At 37.2% G+C, this 20320-nt stretch overlaps 1 protein-coding gene across 2 annotated transcripts in view; it reads left to right on the top strand.

Annotated features, from left to right (window-relative positions):
• Window positions 1-20320, top strand: part of kcnc3b (potassium voltage-gated channel, Shaw-related subfamily, member 3b) — a 61831-nt gene that overhangs the window by 14190 nt on the left and 27321 nt on the right. For both annotated transcript variants that reach the window (XM_079600993.1, XM_079600992.1), the window contains exon 3: window positions 19159-20164. In XM_079600993.1, the coding sequence (XP_079457119.1) occupies window positions 19159-20164 (1006 nt within the window). The remainder of the gene's footprint in view (window positions 1-19158; window positions 20165-20320) is intronic.

Here is a 20320-nt window from a genome sequence, read left to right as displayed (position 1 = left end):
AGTTGTTGCTGAGCACATGCAAGCATTAACATGCATGTTTGCGTATGGTAAACACAATCAATTAGTGGTCGAACGATAAAGGTTTTTAATGTCCAGTGCTGACTGATGTCTAGAGCAAGGAGACTGATGGCAGATGTAGTGGAGATATATGGAATAATTTACTACCAATCTAAATTTTGGCATCTTTTTTTCCCCTGAAAGTAATACTTTTATTCAGCAAGGATGCATTGATTTGAATTGATCAGTAAATGTATATAATGTGACAAAATATATATATATATATATATATTTTTTTTTTTTTTCAAAGAGTTCTGGAAAAAAACGTGTCAACTGTTTTCAACACTGATCATAATAAGAAATGTGTCTTGAGCATCAAATTATCATATGATAATAATGATTTCTGAAGGATCATGTGACACTGAAGACTGGAGTAATGATGCTGAAAATTCAGATTTGATCACAGAAATACAGTCAATTATATTTTTTAATATATTCAGATAGAAAAGAGTCCTTTTAAATTAAAATGATATTTCACAATATTACAGATTGTGTTGTATTTTTGATCAAATGCAGCCTTGGTGAACATAAGTGCTTAAAAAAAAGAAAATGTGCACTACACACTTATCGGGCCTTGCTTATAAAAACAAGAATGTCACATTTCTGAGTGAATCATTCATAAATGTATTCATATATAAATTGTTGCATTGAATTGAATGCAATAGTTTACTCACTATATTTCCTCAAAATTCACCAAAAAAAAGTATGACTAAATATCAGCTGAAGTAATACAATTTAGTGACGGCTGATTTAAATCAACACTATTTTACAGTTTTTGGACATTATTCATAATTAAAGGAGAACACATTTCTTGATAAATCCATCCTACTTTGTACTGTTTAAATTGAATTGAATGCAGAAATTTACATAACGATTTTTACACAGAAATTGATTCTGCTTATGTTTTACGAGTAACGCTTATTTATTTGAACATAGTTATGCAAAATTTTCCAAACGCTTTGAAAAAACGAGAACATGGTTTCTCACAAAGCATTTGAGTGGTGTCACAGTGCTGTTTCTCTCCGGTCGTGCATTAGTAGACGACGCCGATCCGTAGCCTACAGTAACACTCCAGTGATCTCCAATCTGCCAGGACTAGACGAGACAAAGAGGACGGACAGTGGAAGGTGAACGAGAGAGGGGAAAGAAAAGATATTGCAGGCGTGATTTAAAGCCACTCGCTATAGATTCATCATGCGGGTGAAGTGTGAAACATTTATGAGCTGAGCGATAATCTTCATGTTTTTCATACCAACATCAGTCCTCTCTGAGAGTCCAACACACACACACACTCACACGCTGGCGTGCAACACTGCTGCAATCCTGCTCTCCACGCAGCCTGAGCTGTGCACTAGAGCAAAGCATGAGCGAGAGCGGGTCAGATGTAAGGAATATGTTGGGAAACAGAGATGGAGGAAGCCGAGCTGTGAGAGATGGAGGGAGGGAGATGTGTGTTTGAGAGGGGGAGTGGCTGGAAACGAGAGGAATGCATTATGGACTCATTTTAACATCTTCAATTATGACTAAAGGCACCGGACGCCCTTCTTCCTTACTCTCTGTGGACTATTGACTGATCGTTTATCGATCGCTCGAGTCTTTGTCTCTCTGAAGGCATCCGATCAACACACACACACACACACACACACACACACACACACACTGACTGTCACTGCACTGCAAGTAATACTGTTCAGTTGCACTGAACACTTCTGAAGGTTATTGAGAACGAATCCTGTATGCATCCTAAATGCTCATGCAGAGATCAATACTTATCTCATTAATATTTACATTTGATGTTTAGGACTAATTTCAGCATTTGTTGGCATCCTTTCTGTGGTCATTTTTTGCGATGGTTTTGTTTTATTGAAAGCACAGTGAGTGAAGTTCATTGTATGGACAAACGCATTCTTCCAAAAATCATCTTTTGTTTAAAGAATTACATTTTGGGTGAACTTTCCCTTTAAGACACAATTCCATGTGTGAATGCCATTGCATTAGAGAACAGTTTGTGAAGAGAAAAGCTTGTACAGCACATGTCATTTGCTCTGTGATTTTATTATCTAATGCACTGACATTCAGTTTAAAGTGTGGCTTAAATGGCCAAATACTTTTCTGCTTCAGCTGTGATGTACAGAGGGAGAAACGGTTATTTCTACAGTAATGTAATGAGTGTCATGGAGTTATTACTACGGCAACATAAACACAGATCTCAGGCAGCATGTGTGGAAAAGGTAGAAACAAATCACGTGATGCTTGTGGCTTGATTTCAAGTGACATATTGCTTGAGAAGGAGCAGAGATTTAAGAAGACTTACTGAGCACCTGTTTGTCATCTGTCTCCCATATATAGGACACATTGTTGGCACACTTACAGATGATGATAGATAGATAGATAGATAGATAGACAGACAGACAGACAGACAGACAGACAGACAGGTTGATAGATAGATAGATAGATAGATAGACAGACAGACAGACAGACAGACCAATAGATAGATAGATAGATAGACAGACAGACAGACAGACAGACAGACAGATAGATAGATAGATAGATAGATAGATAGATAGATAGATAGATAGATAGATAGATAGATAGATAACACAAGAATGAACCTCATTGGTTCTTGCTGAAGCTCAAGCGTGATGCGTAACACGAGAATGATCCTCATTGGTTCTTGCTGAAGCTCAAACGTGATGCGTAACACGAGAATGAACCTCATTGGTTCTTGCTGAAGCTCAAGCATGATGCGTAACACGAGAATGAACCTCATTGGTTCTTGCTGAAGCTCAAATGTGATGCGTAACATGAGAATGATCCTGATTGGTTCTTGCTGAAGCTCAAACGTGATGCGTAACACGAGAATGAACCTGATTGGTTCTTGCTGAAGCTCAAACGTGATGCGTAACACGAGAATGATCCTCATTGGTTCTTGCTGAAGCTCAAGCGTGATGCGTAACACGAGAATGATCCTCATTGGTTCTTGCTGAAGCTCAAACGTGATGCGTAACACGAGAATGAACCTGATTGGTTCTTGCTGAAGCTCAAACGTGATGCGTAACATGAGAATGAACCTCATTGGTTCTTGCTGAAGCTCAAGCGTGATGCGTAACACGAGAATGAACCTCATTGGTTCTTGCTGAAGCTCAAGATCTCAAAATTTGAGATCTGTTATGAAGTCTAGTAGTGAATGTTTAATGAGCAGTATAATCATATTCATCCACACACACAAGCACAACCAAAACAATGTTCTTTCGCAAAATGCATCCAGTTAAAGTTTACCTTTCAGGAAATAAAACTCGTTTTAACCTGATGTCCAGTAACATGTACTATACTGTCTTTTTACCATGGTAACCTGCATAACGCCTGCAGTTGCTTGTGTTTGACAATGTCATCACCCCAGACATGAAGGTCGTGTCTAACAGTAAAGGTTGCTGTAATTATCTTGTAATCTAGACCAGTCTCACATATAAGTGTTTGACACGGAGTCTGCTTCCATCAACAGTTCTGGGACGCCCGGTCCCGAAACACCGCTTCCCGTCGGGCCCGATCATATCCACGGGGTTCCTGAGTCCCATGCACAGCAGTCGTATTAAACACACTGCTTCGGGCTTCAGCTTTTTGTGACATTGGCAAGTTTAACGCTGTGTTTTGCCTTGAGAATGAATGCAATCTGCGCTGTGCTGACACATACACACCTCTAAACACAAATACACACAAACACTGTCTCTTCACAGTCTTGCATACTTCTTCAACACACACTTATGCACAGCAGGGATAATTGTTTTAACACTTTTTGTTTTTTGCTCATTTTATTCAGAAAATTAAGTCTAAAATGCTTTGAACTTTTGCTATAAAACCATATTTGACCTTACATGTATTAATAAATGTCAGTCATAATAATTTTCTGTAAAGCTGCTTTGAAACAATATGTGTTGTGAAAAGGCTATACACTCGAATTGAATTTAATCATAATTGAGTTGAATAAAACTATACATGAGCACGAAAACTTGTGAGAATGTGAGATAACGGTTTAAAATGATGCATGATTTGATTTATTTGAAATAAAGAAGACATTCTTACTTGCTTTTTACAAATATCCATGTCATTGTAGCATTGTAACATTGTAGATGCCTGGCTTAAAGGTATAGCGGAGGATCTTTCCTAATTTTAGAAAAGACCCGTCCTCTCCAATTTTTTTAAAAATGCACATGCGCAACACTCTATTTGCTCCCGAATTGTGCCAGGGCTAGCATCGCTAATCATAGCTTACATAAACTTTTACTAGCAGTGATTTTTAATGGATTTCTCCATATTTCTCCTTTAAGCGCACGCCAGCGTGTGAAATATTCTCCCAAAATCACTCTGGTCTTGTTTCTATATTCTGCGGCCTTTCTCTTCTTATAGGCCCTATGCACAGCTGCACTACTTCCTGAACTTAAGCAGGGTCCTTTGTTTCCTGTCTGCCAGGATTGGCCAAACTGATTAATCCAGGTGTGTCTGACCAACAACAATAATCAGACACACCTGGATTAATCAGTTTGGCCAATCCTGGCAGACAGGAAACAAAGGACCCTGCTTAAGTTCAGGAAGTAGTGCAGCTGTGCATAGGGCCTATTGTTACCAAGGGAACTATTCCTTCAAGCAGGGGGGGGGGTCAAAAGAAAAACTAACTACAACGTACTCACAAAAAAAGAGATTTATTGACAAATAAACCAATAGGACAATACATATATCAAATAAAAGAAAAGAAAATACATTGTAGAGCAAAAACTCATTTCCCCTCAAAAGATATTAATAAACAGCCAACCCCACATTATCATACACTTCGTATACATTTTTTCTCTTTCGACCCTCAGCCATTTTCAAAGGAATGGCTGAAACCGAAACTCATCACACATAATACACCAGAAAGTGAAAACTACAGGGACGAGCACGTACGACGGCCTTACGTAAACATATCACCAGAATGATTGACACTTAGGTGGACCAATAGTATAGCCAGGCTACCCACCCGGAAAAAAAAAATCCTCCGCTATACCTTTAAGAAAGATTTGACTCTTTGACTGATGATTCCCACACTTTATTTGAATGTCCGTCATCACTGTTGGTCGGACGCCATTAGACGTTACACCACCATGACTCGTTGAAAATCAACTTAAGAGCTTGTTCTCCATTTAAACCAGGAGCTAAATCCTTTTAACTCCTTACAAACCGTAAATATTTGACGCCATGACCATGTATATCTCATTATAGTATATCTGGGTCTCGTTCCGTACTGAAAAGTTTGGAGCATACGTGCGTTATATCCGCTCACGCGAGTGAACGTCAAAATAAAAGACCTCCGTTACCATAACACAAATGAGACCCAAGATCAAAAAAAATTATATCATACAAAAACAAACAATAAATAAATCGTTTACAGACTATATTATTTTCATATTTTCAAAGCAGACAATATAACAAAGTCATTAACAAACATTACTGCTTCTTCACTCCAGAGTTGTGCTGTTTTATATACGCCATGGCCTACAGAGGCAGAATGCCGTAACAGAGAAACACTTTAACAGAGAAAAGTGGTTTCAAAGTTCATTTTGATTGATTTGATGTCAATTTCACACTGCATTTTCTCTGAATCTCTGTATAGTGGAGCCAAACCCAACTGTCACAGGACAGATCATAGTTTAAAAGACCCATTTACTATCATAACTCGATTTTGACATAATGCATAGTTACTCTCTTTTGCCTTTTCAGAGCAGTGCGTCTCTGAGAGACAGAGAAATATCTTTCGAGCCAATCACACTTCTGTAGATTTGACGTATTTAATGAACACAAATGCAGAGGACTTAAGTGGCTATATCAGTGATGAGGGTTTATTTCAACCGTGTTCCTGAAATATGGTGGGAATAGAGAGGAGTTTCTGCAGGAATTTGAGTTGAGCTAGCAAACTTTAATGAAAATCTGAATTTAAAGAAGTAGAATTAAAATGAATAGAAATTTTAAGAAATTTAAGTGTGAAGTTTTTAATGAAACTTTGAAAGTTGACTTGAAAAAGCATTGTTTGAATGTTTTCACACACACACACAAAAGTTTTTAAAGCCTTGAAGTTTAAAGATATTGTGCAGATAAACAGACTGACTATCGTTCAAAAGTTTGGGGTTTAAAAATGAACTGGCCAAGCAGAACTAATTTGAGAGTAAATTGTGCATAAAATGATTATATAAATTTAGTGGAACAGTGCATGTATGAAAAGTTTATGAATGATTTACTGATTAATGGTTAAAAAAAATTGTATCTTTGTTTTTATGAAAATTATCTAATAAGTTTATCAATGTATCGTGCACATTTTTATTTTTTATGAATTTTGAGTAAAATACATTTTCATGAAACATGAGCAGAACTAATATCTTTGTAAATTGTGCATTAAACTTGCATAAATTGTTGCACCGTACATTTAATGGGACTATTTACAGTACAGTTGGGGTTGGTAAGATGTTCAATGTCATTCTAATATGCTTGATTTCATGCATACTTGCTGAATATAAGCATTATTTTCGTTAAAACAGACCCCAAGCTTTTGAACGGAGTGCATATTTCATCATATTTAATAAACTTTTGTGCGTCACGTCGAAGAACGCTTCATTTCCCAGAACCCATTTTGCATTTTCTTTCAATTGCAATCCAGTAAACTCCTGTAGTCCTGCGGTGAGATGATGTTCTCCATAAGGTCCAGAGGAGCTTGACCTGTAGCAGCTTCCAGCATCATGAGCTCAGAGACACTGGCGTCCTGCGCCATGAATATTTTATTGGCAGTCTTGACATGGCTTGAAAGGCTGAGCAGATGAACAGCTCTTATGTGACGGTCTTGGAGTTGGCGTCTCCCAGGGGCCTTGCATTCGGGCTCCTGGTTGCTTAATTGACAAAGACAAGTATACTGTCATGTCCCTCAGACGGTTTTCACAGCTGTCCCTCCACATTCCTCCTGATGTTCTCGAAGGGCACCGCCGTGATCCTGGTCTGGAGACTCAAGCGTTTATTTGTCTTCTTGCGCACTGCATGTACACTAAGCTTGGATTAATTATGATGTTTTCAAGTATTTTCTGCTCACCAAGGCTGCATTTATTTGATACTTTTTTTTTCATAAATTTGAAAATTTAAAATAACATTTTTTTATTGTAATATTTTGTCAAATGTAATTTATTCCTGTGATCAAAGCTGAATTTTCAGCATCTTTACGCCAGTCTTCAGTCACATGATCCTTCAGAAATCATTTTAATATGATGATTTGCTGCTTGAAAAACACTTCTTATCGTCAATGTTACTGTTTTTACTATATTTTGATCAAATAATGCAGCCCTGGTGAGCAAATGAGACTTCTTTCAAAAACCTTTTTTTTTAAAGCGTAACTTTTGTATTGGTATTGTATTGGAGAAGTGCTCACATGTACTAGACTGTGACTCTTGAGTGTGTGAGTGACTGGCGCCAGAGCTTCGAAACATTCGACAGAAAGGGTTTCAGTTTGCCCTGACACAGGTGTGTGTGTGTGTGTGTGTGTGTGTGTCAACGAGTCAATCTCTTTAGTTTCATGTCTGTTCCACAGGGAACCCGAGATCAGACCTGCTGGGTAATTTCATCTCGGTGATAATTGGAACTTCCTGTGGTGATGAGATCATATCCTGCTGAGCCACATCAGAGCAATAGCATCAGACCCTGGTGTCTGGCTCAACACACACACACACACACACGTGAGGACGTTCCATCATTAATGGGATGTGGAATATTGGGAATGTCTAACCGGATTTCCTGTTTTTCGGTTGAGGCTCGTGTGGATTGGGAAGCTGGAAGTTCGTCCTTGGCATAAACAGATAAATGTAGTTGAGCTATAAAGTAATGGCCATGGTTTAATGTTCTCTAACGCTTTTCTAATTATTGACAGCAGTAATTCCATCCGTCTCTGAGGAGCAGTTTTATCCTCAGCCTTAAGTAGTCATTAATATTTTATCTTGACTTTTTTTGTAAGTGTACCGCAGTATTCACACGGTACTTTAAGGTATTTACTAAAAAATATTTCAACATTGATAATAATCAGAAATGTTGAGCAGATTTCTGAAGGATCATGTGACACTGAAGACTGGAGTAATGATGCTGTAAATCCAGCTTTGATCACAGGAATAAATTGCATTTTAAGATATATTCACATAGAAAACTGTTACTCGCTGGATGATCGATTTAGACTTTTAACCAGTTTTCTATTTGATCATCACTAGTTTAGTCATAAGTTCTTAGTTTTGACATCATTTGTCTTCTTCTTTCCCTCTGGCCATTTTTTAGTTTGCTTATTTATTTGTTTTGCTGAGTCAGAACTGTCCCAACGTGTCCGTGTCTGGGAGACAGGACAAGGGCAACACACACACACACACACACGCACACACACACGCACACACGCGTTCTTTTACTAAAGCATGACCTTGGACAGGTGGACACGCTGTAGAGCTTCAACGTAGCAAAACCTTTACAATGTTAACAAAGCATTTCCCTAAAGACATACTATCACTTTTGGCCGCTACTATAGAATATATAATTATTTATAATATATAAAAATATAATATAATTATTAATAAATACATTTGACTTTTGAGGATACCCAAAGGAAATTTTGTCATAGTTACTTGGTTTACAACTATAGCAAAGTAAACGCCCCAAAAATAAAATGCTGTGTGTGTGTGTGTGTGTGTGTGTACTTCCTACGTTATGGGGACCAAATATCACTACAAGGATAGTAATACCAGTAAATTTTGACCTTATGGGAAAAAAGCTTATAAATCATACTAAATAAAGTGTTTTGAAAATGTAAAAATGCAGAAAGTTTTCCGTGATGGGTTAGGGGATAGAATTTACAGTTTGTACAGTATAAAAATCATTATGTCTATGGAAAATCTCCATAAAACATGGAAACCAGTGTGTGTTTGTGTGCGTGTGTGTGCGTTTGTTTGTTTGTTTAGCCATCTGCTCCTACAGGATAGATGTCCAGCATGGCCAATGCTAAATTCATCACTTTGACTTTCTGCTCGGTTCAAGACACACACACACACACACACATGTAAAGGTGAATGCAATGCATGTTTTTATGGCGAGATGAAAGAAAAAAAAAGTTCCCATGTTATCATGCGCGCACCCACACCGTGACTTTGCCGTTTCTCTTACAAAGCAATTTTCTGTCACAAAAGCTCTGTTAGATTAAGGACAAAGATAGAGCGAGCGCGGAGAAGGAGAGAGCGATAGAGAGACTGCGAGGGAATGAGACGGAGCGGTGGGAAAGAGGGCGGGCTGTGGCGCAAGGACAAACGTACATGGCAACACTGCAGTCTTCTAGAGAGAATACAGAACAGGCATGATGCTGAGACGCCCGTGGACCCGCACCGCACGCAACAGTGTGTGAGCTTTTCAAGCGATGGCAAAGAAATGCATGCTTTTGTGCATCATGTTTTACACACACACACACACACACACACACACACACCGTGTCAGAATGGCAGTCGCACTGCAGGGAGAAAGTGCATTCAGGTGGTTGTTTGCATGTGAAGTATAAGGTTCACACATCCTTGTAATGCACCAATGTGTGAACCGGTGCTGTCTGTCATCATAGAGGTGCATACATGCCTTCACACACACACACACACACACTGTCCCCCTATGACCTTCAGTATCCCGCAGTGTCCTGTGTTACATCAAATGACCGATCACTCTCTCTCTCAGGTGTCTCTCCTGATGTTATGGGTCGTTCCCATGTGACAGGCAGCTTGATATATTTCCTCCTGTGCTGATGCATCAGTGTGTGTGACTTTAGTGTCTATATGCAGCTCAAGAAATGTATTAATCTCAATTATGCATTTAAATCTCAGATTGTGAATCTCAATATTTAGTTGGAGCGGTTAGTTAAGAAAATAAGCCTCTTTGGGACGCGTTACAGTGATTTTAGTTGATTTTGAGTTTTTAGGCATGATGTGAAGTGGTAAAGCATGGTAAATCACTATAAAACATCAGAGTGGCTTTTTTTAAACGGCACAATAGCAATATGATAAAATTGATGTTAAATAATAAGCTTAATTATTTAAAAAATAGTAATTGGATTAAACATTTTAAAGTAGGCTATATTATAAAAATAATAATTGCTTCTGGAAATTCAGCTTTGCCATTACAGGAATACATTTTGAATTTTGAATAGTAAAAATATTTCACAATATTTCTAAACAATTTTTGATCAAATAAATGCAGCCTAGGTGAGCAGAGGAGACTTCTGAACAGTGGTGTAAAAACAAAACAAACAACACGGTAATACCACCGCACTTTTGGTGCTTTTTGTTCTGTCTTGCTCTTTTGCTCTTGTTCTTTTACCGGGCAATTTTTTTTGTGTTTTTGAGTCTCAATGATTGATTCAAATATACTCTTAGATTTACTTGTATATTACTCTTAGATAGAAATGTATATGGAAGCTTGTTTCCGCCACAGAATAATAAAAGGTAATTGCGACTTTTTTCTCTTGCAATTGTGAGTTTACATCTCGCAATCTTGAGAAAAAAAGTTGCAATTATCTTTTCAAAAAAAAAAATTTTTTTCGTGGCAGAAACAAGCTTCCATAGAAAGGGTTTTTAACCAGCAGTCACCACAACAGCAATATGATAAAAGACATGATGTTCAATAAATAGTAAGTTTTATTATTAATAATTATAATTAGATAATAAATTCTCTCTCTCTCTCTCTCTCTCTCTCTCTCTCTCTATATATATATATATATATATATATATATATATATATATATATATATATAATTTAATTTACAAAATCTTAAAAATCTAAATATAAATGTTACTTACTTTCATCTGCGGAACATAAAAGAAGATATTTTGAGAAATTACTCTGTTTTTTGATCCATACAGTTTGGTTCTCAATATACTTCAAAACATCTTCTTTTGTGTTGCACAGGAGAAAGAAAGTCATACCGTTTTTTGGACCAACATGAGGGAGAGTAAATGAACAGAACTTTCCTTTTAATGTGAACTATCCCTTTAATTTGGATCTGATGAAATAATGAGTCAAGAGATGTTAAAAATCATGTTCATTCATTACACTGGAAATATAACGGGATGCTTTGCATTGTGGGATGCAGTTCAAACCAGTTTCTGTTTTTCCCCTGAAAGCGGGGTTAGGTTTAGAAGTGACATTTTGAACTTTTTAGTTTGACAGCCGTTTTCAACATTGATAATAATCATATTTCTGAAGGATCATGTGACACTGAAGACTGGAGTAATGATGCTGAAAATTCAGCTTTGGTCACAGGAATAAATTACAGTTTAAAATATATTCACATAGAAAATAGTTATTTTAAATTGTAATAATGTTTTTTCAAATAAATGCAGACTTGGTAAAGAGAAGACTGACAATAGTCATGTCCTTTTTTCTCTTTTTTAGATCTCGCCACTTGGTTTATTCATTCATTCATTTGTAGAGAGTCGTGTGTTGCACAGCAGAATGAACACGTTATGAATGTTGAATGGCAGTCGAGCGAGTCGACGAAGACAGAATTTATTGAACTATCCTTTCACATGCGTTTGCAGCTTTATGTTGGAGGAGATTACCAGAGCAGAGAGAGAGAGAAAGAAAGAAAGAAAGATTAGAGGGAAAAAAGCAGACGAAGTGACGAGTGACTTTCACACATGCTGTGAGCGATTGCGTTTATTTTAACGTCTCACACTGTACCGTGGTGCACGACGCGTGTGTGTGTGTGTGCGTGTGTGTGAAAGTGTGTGCACACGAGTGTTAACGTGACTCTAATGACGTGTGTTTACCGCAGCACAGCTTCATCACTGTCTCCATGACAACCACTGTGTAGCTTCCTCTTCCTGCACCAAAGACAGAAAGATAGTGAGCGGAGAGAAATACTCACACACCAAAAAACACAGTCTGTGGGACGTGGCAATACCATGTTTTTGACAGTGTAGTATGGTACTATGTTTTGGACATCATGGCATAATTTTTTGAATATGATGCCATGGTAATACCACATTTTGGGATATGATACTATGGTAAAACTACGGTTTGGACATCATAGTATGGTAATACTGTGTTTTTGAGTATGATGCCATGATAATACCACATTTTTTGGACAATATAGCATAGCAATATTGTGTGTTTTTTTTATAAATGGTGTCATGGTTATACCACATTTTAGGACATGGTACTATGTTTTGGACATCATAGTATGGTAATACTGTGTTTTTTTAATATGATCCCATGGTAATACCACATTTGGGGATATGATGGTAAAACTATGTTTTGGACATCATATGGTAATGCTGTTTTTTTAAACATGGTGCCAAAATACCACATCTTTGGACACGGTAACTATGGTAAAACTACGGTTTGGACATCATAGTATACTGTGAATACTCTGTTTTTGGACATCATAGTATACTGTGAAAACTGTGTTTTTGAGTATGATGCCATGATAATACCACATTTTGGACAATATAGTATAGCAATATTGTGTGTTTTTTGTAATATGGTGTCATGGTAATACCACATTTTAGGACATCATAGTCTGGTAATACTGTTTTTTTATTTATTTTTATTTTTTTATGGTGCCATGGTAATTCTACTCTCTAAAAAATGCTGAGTTGTTTTAACCCAATTTTGGGTCAAACATGGACAAACCCAAACGTTGGGTTAAATTTTTAAATTCCATTTTTAATCCAACGTTTGGGTTTGTCCATGTTTGACCCAAAATTGGGTTAAAACAACCCAGCATTTTTTAGAATGTATGTCTTTGGACATGGTTCTATGGTCAAGCTGTTTTTTAATCATAGTATGGTAATAATGTGTTGTTCTGAGTTTGGTACTCTGCTAAAACTACCATGCCATTCATTTGTGGTACTGTGTACATACCATGGTATGTGAATATGGTAATAATACAGTACCACGGTATAACCATCTGATACCATCAATGATACAACACCTTTTTATTTATAAATTACACTAACTCACAACAGAATGGCTAATCAATAATAATTGTCCCTTTGAATTATGATTTGCATGTAAGAAATGTGTTTTAGGAAGTGACATCATAGCCTAACTCAGCGTAACAAAAAGTCACAATATTTTTATGCCAAATTAGATTAAAAAATGCTAAGTAAACTGAATTAAATATTCAGCATTGCGTTATATAATGATATTGTTGCATGCTCACGTTTATCTTGGCATACTGTTGCATATATTGAGCCTCATTCATGAAACACATGCACAAGTATAAATCATTGTTGCTATCAGTTCAAAGATTCATGAACAAATTACATAGACATTTCTTGTGTTTCATAAATTAGGCGTAAAATAGTAGGCAGTTTACAGTATGCAGTATGCTGGTCTTGTAAATGTAAATCAATCTTGCAAAGGGCGTAAAGTACTAGAGAGTGTGACTTAAACATGCAACTGGTTTGTCGATTGACTAGTTCCCTCGTTTAAGCGAGCAATATGGAGTCTGACGGAGCAGTGCTATGAGAGATCATTAGAGAGAGAGCGAGCGAGAGACACCTGGGCAGAGGAGGCTGGTTACTGCAGCGTCTGTAACTAGGTCAGGTTGAGACTGAAGACAAACAGAGAGAGAGGGGGCTTGTGGGATGAGGCAGGTACTTTAAAAAGAGTTGTGCGCTCATGTTTACCTGAAATAAGCACCTGTCCTCTTCAGATCTGTCGTTCGCTGCGCTCTTATTACCTCTCGGTTTCTTTGTTTTTCATATTCCTGATTGCATAATTACACATATTTCCCTTGTCGGGAGTGATTACGTGTGCTATAAATGTGTAAAAAGGCAGAAATGTGCTCATCTTTAAACCGTTTAAAAAAATTATGCAGGATATGCTTTGGAACGATTATCAGTCAGAAATTACTAGTAAATTTCACAGATAATTACAAGGAAATAACATTGAATTAAATGTGAAATTTTAAAGTAAAAATATTAATGACATTTCAAATATTTCCCTTTTTAAGGTGGTTTGGAGTGATTATGTGTGCTATAAATATGTTAATGACACAAATGTGCTTTGAAAACTGCTTTTATACTGTGAAAAGAACTGGTGTAGGATTTATTTTTAAACTATTTTCAACCAGAAACTGCAAGTAAATATCACAAATAATTACAAAGAAGCGGCAATTAACACACTGAATTAATTTGAAATTTTGAAAGCCTGAAATAGTATTTTAATGTCGTCATGAGACGAAAGTCTTTACTTGACGTATATCAGAGTGAAATGGCTTCTAGAATGAGAAAAGAATGTGAGCCGGCGCTTGATTTTGTCCTTGGGGAATTGTGGTTTGCTATTGGTGGATCTGATGTGAGTGACAGGTTGCCCCGCCCACATGCCATTAAACACATCATCAGAGAAGAGAAGTGATGTCGATAAGAGAGAGTGGAAGTTATTTTGAGTCAAGATTATGAGGGCACATGAATTCAAAGAATAATTATGTGAATGGATAAAATAAATCATTTATAATAAATACTACAATATTCCATGAGAAATTATCAATTGAACAATTGTCAATTTGATTTCATGGTGACTTTAATGAATGCTTAAATGCAAAAGTTTAGGAATAGAGAAAATATCTTTAGCACAATGCACAAGCCTCCTCCATGATAGAGAAACGTGTGTGTGTGTGTGCGTGTGTGTGTGTGTGTGCGTGCGTGTGTGTGTGTGCGCGTGTGTGTGTGTGTGTGTGTGTGTGTGTGTGTGTGTGTGTGTGTGTGTGTGTGTGTGTGTGTGTGTGTGTGTGTGTGTTAGAGAGGGAGGTAGATGGTTCAGTACAAATCCTGGGCAGTCTGTGAAACAAAGCAGTCTTGGATGGAGGGATAAATGGAGCGAGCAGATAGAGGGGTGGAGTGAAGGAGAGGCTTTCAACCCTGTGTGTCCTAAATGCCTGGAACATCTCGTGTGTGTGTGTGATCTTAATATAAATACATGTTTGGTCTTTCTTTCTTATACTCAGTGTGCAAATACTTGTGAATTTGAGAGAGAATTTGCTTCCACAACCAAATGGTTGCAGGAATATAATGTTTTTTGGCAGGTTGATTGTGACTGAAACTTAATTTAATGTGTAAAACTAATAAAACATTTCCTAAAAGAGCATCAAGGAGCACAAAAGAGCCCTGAATCTCTGAGTGTTTAGTGGGCTTTTATTCTGTGGGTTACAGTCGGATGTAAATCTGTGTTTAAAAGAGAATTTAGGTGAGAGATTATATGAGACTAATGTAGATCAGAGTTTCTCTCTCTCTCTCTGTGTGTGTGTGTGTGTGTGTGTCAAGGGCGAAATTGTCAATCACACATTGGGGGGGACAGCTGTGGGACTTTTTGTGTTGGCGCATGCACACATTTTTTGATTCAAAATAAAATAAACGTCAGAGTCCGAATGTTTGTAATTGTATAACACAACAAGGAATTTTATTACATCGGATCGTCAAACCAACGTATACTCACCCTGTAATGATTACAGCATCGGCATCAATTACAAGCCTGAATTGACAACAAAGCGGCCATGATCTCTCTCTTATATTCTTCTATAAACATATAGTGGCTATAAACATTTTTATTAAATTACTGTTACAGGATAACAATTTTCTAATATCAAGTCTTGAGCAATGATAGTAAAACAGTTATGTACTAATCAGGGTATCTGCAAATTTTTTAAGTCAAATTTAAGGCTTTTTAAGACCTTTTTAAGACCTGAAGAAATCAAAATTAATACTGTACATTAGGGGTGTGCAATATTAACAAAAATATATCTCTATATTTTCAAAGTTTTGTTGATAATACCATTAGATGATATTTTACTGATTTTGTACTGGTACCCTGGCTGGTTTAGGCCTGTTGTTTACATTTACATTTGCATTGTTGACAGCAGACTCACAAAGATATTCATACATATTCTATGCAGTGGTCAGTTCACAGTAGTGACTGAAATTAACATTTTTATTAAGGGGCAATATTTGCCACCTTAAATTGATTTCCAGGGACATTTTCACCTAAATATGGAAATTATTTCTAAACGTATTTAGAGGTATGCATCACCTTTTATGTCAAATTCTAACATTCAAATTAAATGATATTAGAATAACACAGCACCACTGTTAAATTAAATAATTAAATTAAAATCCATCCTTACAGTGCAGAGGTGACACAGAAGCGGCATCCGAACTGGCATTACTATATATTTACACTTAATGTGCAATTGCATAAATAAAGCTATTCATTAAATATGAAACTAAACCCGCCAGTAGGTGGCAGTGAGTCACTGTCTTAATAAGCGAGTTGTTGGAGTCATTTATTCAACCGATTTGCCGATTCATTCATTGAATCAAATGATTCATTCAAAACGCGGATTTCAGTAAAAAAAAATCGCATATTAATCAAAATCAATTGATAGTACGATGGTATCGAGAGAGAAAAAACGTACAGTTACGTTAGCTAGCTGTCGGCTATAGCTTGTCAATAGTCCCTCCCATTCATACAAGCTGTATGTGTATAGTATTACAGTCGAAATTCACAAATTCTACAATTCGAAATTCTAGTGAAATTCATCGTTATCTAAGGGATTATGTCAGCCAAATACAGGATATTTACCATTCAGATATATGTGCCAAATGTCTTTCAGATTTCGCGCTCCTAGCTCTTCTTCTGTTTGTTTTTTTCCTAACTCACGGACGGTGCACGAACTACTAAAGGTATAGGGAAAACATGACATGGATTTCAGGAGAAATAGGTTTTTGTTAATGTATAGTAGGCTACATGAACAAAAACCTATTTCTCCTGAAATCCATGTCATGTTTTCCCTATACCTTTAGTAGCTCGTGCACCGTCCGTGAGTTAGGAGAAACCAAACAGAAGAAGAGTTAGGAGCGCGAAATCTGTAAGTAAGGCCAGTCGAATGGATTTGGGAAATAGACCGGCCGGGATTTTATATTTTCGGACATCGATATTGCCCGCATAATCAATCATAACAGTATGATCAAATATTGGGGGGGACAAATTGTACTTCTTTGAATATTGGGGGGGACGTGTCCCCCTGTCCCCCCATACAATTACGCCTATGGTGTGTGTGTGTGTTTGTGTTTATTCATATTTTGATGTAGCTTTTATTTTTATATTTTTTAATTTTAGTAATTTTGCTATGCACTTGACTTTTTTTATTATTTAAAAAAAATATTTTTATTTAGCTTAATTTTTTTTTAAGTTTTACTTAAACATTAATTTTTAAGTTGCCAAGGCAAAAGTTCAGTAACAGACTGACAGTTCACTTACATGAGCACTTACATGTTTTAAGTTTTAACCATCTTTTAAAAATCATGTTCATAATTATCTGAAATTCTCCTATTATGCACTCAATTGTGATATTGTGAACTAACCGAGACTGATTTGAATGTTTTATCCAGTATATAACCCTCTTTCTACCACGTCTTTCTCTGTCAAGTGATGCTTTGGATCATTTTTATTGATCTGATGACAGAATCAGCAGTTCATACCTTGCATTGCCACTGATCTGTATGTAAAGCTGAGATACTGTATGTCTCCGTCTATAGAAACGTATGGTTTTACCAAAGATCAGTGTTGGAAAGTTAGGTCATTACAGTTCATGTGATTTCACAGATATATGAAGCTATGCAGTCATCATGCTATGAAACATCTTGTGTACATGGCGATCAATGTCTAGAGGAAATAAAATGTCAAGGACAGATCCCTTAAACATCTGAATGACAAACTATTAGTTATGCATTAGTCAATATAGAGAGGTAGCATCGCTTCAACAAGGTGATTTATAAATATAATTACATCATATATATATATATATATATATATAATATTTATGTATTATTTATAGATATTTTAGCTTGGAATCTAACAGAATTTTTTTTTTATATTAAATATTAACATGTAAAGTTTCAAGACCAGTCTAGTTTTCGATACACAACAGGTTTGTTTTATAAATCTTCAGTTGTTAGTTAAGTCTTATTCTATAATTGAAATAAGATAAGTTTAAATTGAAGTACTGACACTACTGAAGCTGAAATAACTGAAATTAAAAAAGATAAAAACACAACAGCACACCAAAATGTCAAACTAAAACTTAAATATTTATAATATAAATTATAATAATTATATTATAAGCTAATTTAATATTAATACTATATTGTATAATACTAAAATACTATATATAAATATTTTTTGAAATAACACACTGGTGTCTATCTAATGCATAAATGTATTATAATAATAATAAATAATGCATAGAGTGGGTTCCAGCACAGTGGATATCTCAGAATGAAGCCAGGTTTGTGGCGTAATGGCTAAAGCTTCGGACTGTAAACTTCCGGACGCTGGTTTGGTCATTAGCTGATAGCACTGTGTCCTTGAGCTGGGCACTTAACTTCAGGTTACTCCGGAGGGATTGTGTCTGCAATGAGTGTGTGTGGATAAAAGCATCTGCTTACCGGAACAATGCATGTTTGTTAATTCAGTTCAAGTTCATTGCTATAGCTCTTATTGTTTCATAACAGGTGCACATAAAATGCTTGTTTAAATGTTTTTGGAAGTATTGTGATATTTACAGGTGAAACTCGAAAAATTAGAATATGGTGCAAAAGTTCATTTATTTCAGTAATTCAACTTAAAATGTGAAACTAATATATTATATAGACTCATTACATGCAAAGTGAGATATTTCAAGCCTTTATTTGTTATAATTTTGATGATTATGGCTTACAGCTTATGCAAACTTTTCACAATATTCTAATTAAAATTTTTGGGTTTTCATAAACTGTAAGCCATAATCATCAAAATTATAACCAATAAACACTTTAAATATCTCACTTTGCATGTAATGAGTCTATATAATATATTAGTTTCACCTTTTAAGTTGAATTACTGAAATAAATGAACTTTTGCACCATATTCAAATTTTTTATATTAATATAAGAATAATATTTGACAGTTTTGAATGTTGATCCAAAGTTTGTTTAGTCTCCCCTGCTGAACTCTCTCTTTCTCTCTTTCTTTCTCGTTCTTCAGTATGTGGCGTTCGGATCCCTGCTATTCATCCTCATCTCCATTTCCACCTTTTGCATGGAGACGCACGAAGCGTTCAACACCATCTACAACAAAACGGAGAACGTGACGGAAGGGAACGTGACGAAAGAGGAGATCGTGTACGAGGTGGTCACGGACCGCTGGCTCACGTACGTGGAGGGAGTGTGTGTGGTTTGGTTCACCATCGAGGTGTTCACGCGCGTCGTCTTCTGTCCCGACAAGGTGGAGTTCTTCAAGAGCGCGCTGAACATCATCGACTTCGTGGCCATCTTGCCCTTCTACCTGGAGGTCGGTCTGAGCGGGCTCTCCTCCAAAGCGGCTAAAGATGTCCTGGGCTTCCTGCGCGTGGTGCGCTTCGTGCGAATCCTGCGTATCTTCAAGCTGACGCGTCACTTCGTGGGCTTGCGTGTCCTCGGACACACACTCCGCGCCAGCACCAATGAGTTCCTTCTGCTCATCATCTTCCTCGCTCTCGGCGTTCTCATCTTCGCCACTATGATCTACTACGCCGAAAGGATAGGAGCCAGTCCGGACGACCCTACGGCGAGCCAGCACACCAGCTTCAAGAACATCCCCATTGGTTTCTGGTGGGCCGTGGTGACCATGACCACTTTAGGCTATGGGGATATGTATCCGGAGACGTGGTCGGGGATGCTGGTGGGGGCGTTGTGTGCCCTCGCGGGGGTGCTGACTATTGCCATGCCCGTGCCCGTGATTGTTAACAACTTCGGCATGTATTACTCTCTGGCCATGGCCAAGCAGAAGCTGCCTAAAAAGAAGAACAAACACATCCCGCGAGCCCCGCAACCCGGCTCGCCCAATTACTGCAAGCCGGACGCCCTGGCGATGGCGACGGCCTCGCCCCAGAGGATCCTGGGTAATGTGCTGGGTGGCGTGCTGGGGTCGAGCGGGCTGGCGGGTGGACTGGCGGGAGGACTGGCGGGTGACTGTCCTCTAGCTCAGGAGGAGATCATAGAGATTAACAGAGGTGAGACACAGAACTAATACACGCAGATTTTATTGTGCACCACTCTTTCATTGACTGGTTTTAACCTTATGGAAAATTCTGTCCATCATTTTTTTTACTATTTTTTTTTTTATAGGTTTTGATGTTAACGTGTGAAAGCCGTAGAACAAGAAGTTT

This window comes from Phoxinus phoxinus (assembly GCF_949152265.1).
Source record: "Phoxinus phoxinus genome assembly, chromosome: 24".
Taxonomy (NCBI): Eukaryota; Metazoa; Chordata; class Actinopteri; order Cypriniformes; family Leuciscidae; genus Phoxinus; species Phoxinus phoxinus.
The sequence above is the reverse complement of the archived record's forward strand: the minus strand, read 5'-3'. Positions and strand labels throughout refer to the sequence as shown.